The 4,634-nt window shown below is 32.9% G+C and overlaps 1 protein-coding gene across 1 annotated transcript; it reads left to right on the top strand.

The window, feature by feature from the left end:
- The first annotated feature begins 883 nt into the window (after nt 1-883).
- On the top strand, nt 884-3,712 carry LOC124430463 (DC-STAMP domain-containing protein 2-like). Its single transcript, XM_046977055.1, has 9 exons — nt 884-1,029; nt 1,126-1,401; nt 1,507-1,657; nt 1,731-1,890; nt 1,980-2,243; nt 2,309-2,522; nt 2,584-2,899; nt 2,981-3,288; nt 3,385-3,712. The coding sequence occupies exons 1-9, from the start codon at nt 884-886 to the stop codon at nt 3,710-3,712; spliced, it is 2,163 nt and encodes a 720-aa protein (XP_046833011.1).
- The last annotated feature ends 922 nt before the right edge of the window (nt 3,713-4,634 follow it).

Here is a 4,634-nt window from a genome sequence, read left to right as displayed (position 1 = left end):
AAGTAATAATTTCTTTATTTTCGCGTTTCGAAAGAGAGAGGATGATGTGCACACGTCGGAGTGCAAGGGAGAACTATCTCGATAGTCGTCAAAGTTAAGAGAAGTCGCGTCTGTATTTATATTACGCAAGGCCGTCAATTCCGAAATAAAAATTTTTAATTATTGGTTTTTATATTAAAATTATGTTAAACGTTTCGATTTTTGTAATGTTTAAACGAATGTACTATTGTTTACATATTGTCTTGTTATACTCCATGTACATTATTTTTTAAATGATTATAATATTATCGAAAGTCTAAATTATTTCTATGTTGCTGTATGGGAAGAGTATATTTCGATGCTTACTTGTTGCGTTGCAAAGGAAAAAGAATTCCAAAACTAATTCCAAAACTTTCGAGCGTTCGTTTTTGTTAGCAACTTTTTAACAACTTCAAGTTTGATGTTTAAAAAAGATATTATTTGTTGGTAGGGACATAACTTGAAGTTTGACGTTTATCAAACATTAATGGAAATGATATTATTAAAAAATGATTTTTTTAAATAGCGATCAATAAGAATTACGTTTATTTGTTAAGAAAACGAGTTTCATAATCGAAATGTATTTACTATTGCTGTTTATTAAGATAGTATGCTTTCTTAAGTTGAATTCTAATCACACGGATACATACATTTATATTAATAGGTTATCATATCAAAATAATTGGCAGTGAAGATGAGGTATCTATTTCATTTCCTCGGAATATGATTATCCCGATGATGTGAAAAATACTAAGATCATAGGTTTGTCACGTGAAATATTAATTGAAGCCGAATATATAATACATATAACATAGAATTATTTACTGCAGATAGTGTAATTTATTAACATGTAAATCGTAAGGATATGGCTTTTTTTCAATTGGTAGTGAAAGCCCATCGGCTTGAAAAACTTCGTCATAGATACGAGGATGAAAAATTGAGATCGATCGAGGTCTCAAAAGGTGCCAAGCATTTGACTTGGAGTCAAAGATTTCGTCATAAGAAATTCCGGTAGGTCTCGTTGACTCTTTAAAATTTTTATAAGGAAGATAAGACCTTCGTAAATAGGAACGTATATTACTCATATCATTTCGACTTATCGGACAGATGTAAAAGAAAAGTGAAAAACTTTTGGAGGAAGATAACGAGCTTCCCAGAGGATTCCTGGCTTCATAAAAAAGCAGTTCTTTTACGTACCAATGGTTCCTTTGAAAATTACATATTAAAAAGTATCTTTGGATTTATTGGAGGCGTTATTCTCACTTATATGTTCTTTATGTTCTTCGTTATACAATTAAATTTCTCGCTTACATCGGCAACCCTTTTGTGCTCGGTTATCGGAGTGATATTGACCATGGGTTTATCATTTTTCTACGGTGTTAGGTAAGTATTCCTTCGAGAATATATAAAAAATATTTCAATTTGTTTTTAATTAAAATTATTCCGTTAAAGAGTCAAATAATTCACGTTTATGTACTTTTCATACAGATGCGTCGTATTCTTATTATTACCACAATTCTTTTCTAAACGTGGTCGGCAAGCTCTAATTGCATATGCTTTTATTTTAACTCTTACTGGACCAGGAAAGAATATATTAAGAAATACAGCTGTACTTACGGAATCTTTGGCTTGCGGCCAGGTAAAATTCGATTACATGAATACACATTTGCAATTTATTATATTAATATCATTCGAAGATGTTGTATCGTTAGGAAAAATTGAAGGCAGCTGTTAAATGCGTTTTGGATTTAATAAAGGAACCTTTTTATGCATTAAAAGAAGCGATTATGAAAGTAACCAAAGCAGTGAGAATTATCGTATCGAGGATCAAACAAACTTTCATTGCTATAAAAAGAATAGTTCTTAGCATACGTATTAAATTATTACCTTTTTGTCGTATTACGAATTGAACGAATTTAAATCAATATTGCCGATTAAATTCTCTTTTCTTTTCTTCGCAGTCAGAGTAATAACCGCAGTTTTTCAATGGCTTGGAAGTATTATAAACATATGCAATAAAAAGTTAGGCACGCCTTTTGAAAGATGTCAAAGAGTTTTCGAAGGTGCTGTAGCCGATTGCAGAGCTAAACTTGGCCCAATTTTTGGTGGGATTTGCAATTTGACGTATATCGTAGGTGCTCTCTGTTGGATAGTTAAACCATTGGATTTTATATGTATGCTGGTTTCATACGTCGCTGATGCCATAGTCGCTGCCGTAAAGAAAAGTAACAATCGTCTTTCTATTTCCAACGCTTATGTTCTATTAACGAATTTGTTATTTTTTTTTTAGAAATTCGAAGATTCACCAGACACATGAAAACGATGTTCTACGTCAAAGTCAAGTTTTCGCATTCATTTCATTTCGAAGTGAATAAAACTAAAACGATACACGATATTGCTACAAATATTTCTTCTGAGATTAGATCAAGGACAAACAGATTTATAACGGTTTTCGATTGGGTCAACTTTCTAACAGCTTTTTTCATATTTTTCATGTTACTCAGGTATGAAACGAAAAGGATAAAATTTCCATAAAATAACTTTTATTAATTTTCTCTTTCTAAGGGTTTTACATTATCGACACAAATGGCTAACGAGCGAGAGATATAACAATAAATATATTACCGATGATATTCGTACGATCGATTTGATAAGAGCGCGACAGGATAAAGAAACGATTTTACCTTTAAATCCTCGGGAAAGAAATCGTTATGTATCATTATCGTCGGTTAAATTAATTAAAACTGAAAGGATCAAGTTAGTAAAATCAGCGATGTTTTTGAGCTTAACTTCGGTCAAAATTTGTATGTATATAATGACGGATTATAGCCTTTATTGGGTACTCGATACCATCAGATATTACGGTCGTATACAAACGCAGGTATTTCTTAATAATTATTTATCGAATAAGCACCATTTTGATTCGAACTATAATTAATTTATCGATTTTAATTATTCGTAGATCGAGCAGCCAAACTCTGTTGGTGTATACGTTTCAGGAACTGGCTTTCTTGCAGAACTTTACAGGAGTATTATAAAGGCATTTACTCCACACATTAAAGACATCGAAATCAATTCGGTCCCATGTCTCCCAGATCCGATACCACCAAGTTACGACGGATACATAAGAATCTTATCTCTGATCATATTATGTTGGATCATGATAATTTTCGAACCCTATTGTCTTCGACTGAGAGAAATTGTGATGTGTCAGTATTATCCCGATAGAGCGAAACAACGAGCAGCGTGGCTTTACAATCATATAATGCGGTAAGTTAAATTTTAATATGAAATAATTTATGAAAATTATTTCATCTGTGTATATTCAATTACATCAATTTGTTAGAAATATATCAATTATTTTAGTTCGAGAGGAAGTTTCGTTAAATTCGCGAGACGTCAATTACGTCGAAAATTTGGTATCAATGGAGAGACTATAGAAAGGGTTACTTTCAAGCAACGTTTCATGGCTATCTTTCCTTTTATGAATATATTCTTCCCGCAAAAGGAACAAGCTTGTCTTTTGTGCGGTGCTGTTCAACGCGATGACAATAATCCGCACATTAAATGTCCGACACCAGGTTGCGTTGGATTATTTTGCTTGCAGTGTTTCGCAGACTTACAAAATATCTGTACGATTTGTCGATCGCCTCTGGAATATGGAGATTTGTCGGATATGAGCGAAGAAGTGTAACTTTCCTTATTACATATTGTTATTAATCGTAATGTTATAAAGAAAAAGATTTTGAGAATAGAAAAGTTATTTTTTATACAGAGATTCCTCCGACGATCAATTAAAAATTGTTCATGAAAAGAGATTAAAATTGGCCGAGGCTGAAAGAAGGAGGAGGGAAAAAGAAAAAATAGATATCAAAGAAATATCGATGATACGAGAGGAATCGTTCGAAATGAAGGATATAGAAGAGCAAACGGATGAAATGGAGTTCGAAGATTACGAAGAGAGTAGTTCTACATCTGTTTACAGTTATAGTAAGTTAAATTATCGAAATGATCAAAATCTACATATGCGTAAATCTATGTACTCGTTAAATTAGGCTATCAAGATGATTTAACACGGGAACCAGAGGTTTATGAACGAAAATTACCATTCAAGGATCTTGAAGCTCAAAGATTGCGAGATGATGTTACTATTCAGGTTTGGTAGGACTGATTGAAACTATGTGTCTGTGTGTGTGCGTTTGTATCTCTTAGTATCATACAATACAATTTAGATATTCAACGAGCCAATTGCAAGAAGCATAATGTTGAGCAGTGATACAACGCCGTCTTGTTTCGTCGTAAGGGCACATAGAAAAGTTCGTAGCAGGTTAAAGAAGAAATCTCGTTCGTCGTATCCTCATAAATATAGTTATTCGTCAACGTCTATAATAGACTCGGAATGTTGGCCAAGTGATGAAGTAAAGGAGGATGAAGTGATACATATAGAAATCAACGATGGTTCGAATGAATTACTTATAAAGGATAAATGCGAAGATGGGAAAAGTTATTATAGCCGTGTAAGACGAATTATGGCAGCTCTATTAAGAATTCCTTGGATCGTTAGACGTGTGAGTGTTCGTATCGATTCAATGTAACTTATTGAAAATCAACGTGTC

Source organism: Vespa crabro, chromosome 18 (genome assembly GCF_910589235.1).
Source record: "Vespa crabro chromosome 18, iyVesCrab1.2, whole genome shotgun sequence".
Taxonomy (NCBI): Eukaryota; Metazoa; Arthropoda; class Insecta; order Hymenoptera; family Vespidae; genus Vespa; species Vespa crabro.
The sequence above is the reverse complement of the archived record's forward strand: the minus strand, read 5'-3'. Positions and strand labels throughout refer to the sequence as shown.

Coding starts and splice junctions, on each gene's coding strand:
- LOC124430463 (XM_046977055.1), top strand. CDS start 884: ATGGCTTTTTTTCAATTGGTAGTGAAAGCCCATCGGCTTGAAAAACTT. Junction 2,523..2,583: donor ATATTTTTCATGTTACTCAG/GTATGAAACGAA, acceptor TCTCTTTCTAAG/GGTTTTACATTATCGACACA. Junction 3,289..3,384: donor CTTTACAATCATATAATGCG/GTAAGTTAAATT, acceptor CAATTATTTTAG/TTCGAGAGGAAGTTTCGTTA.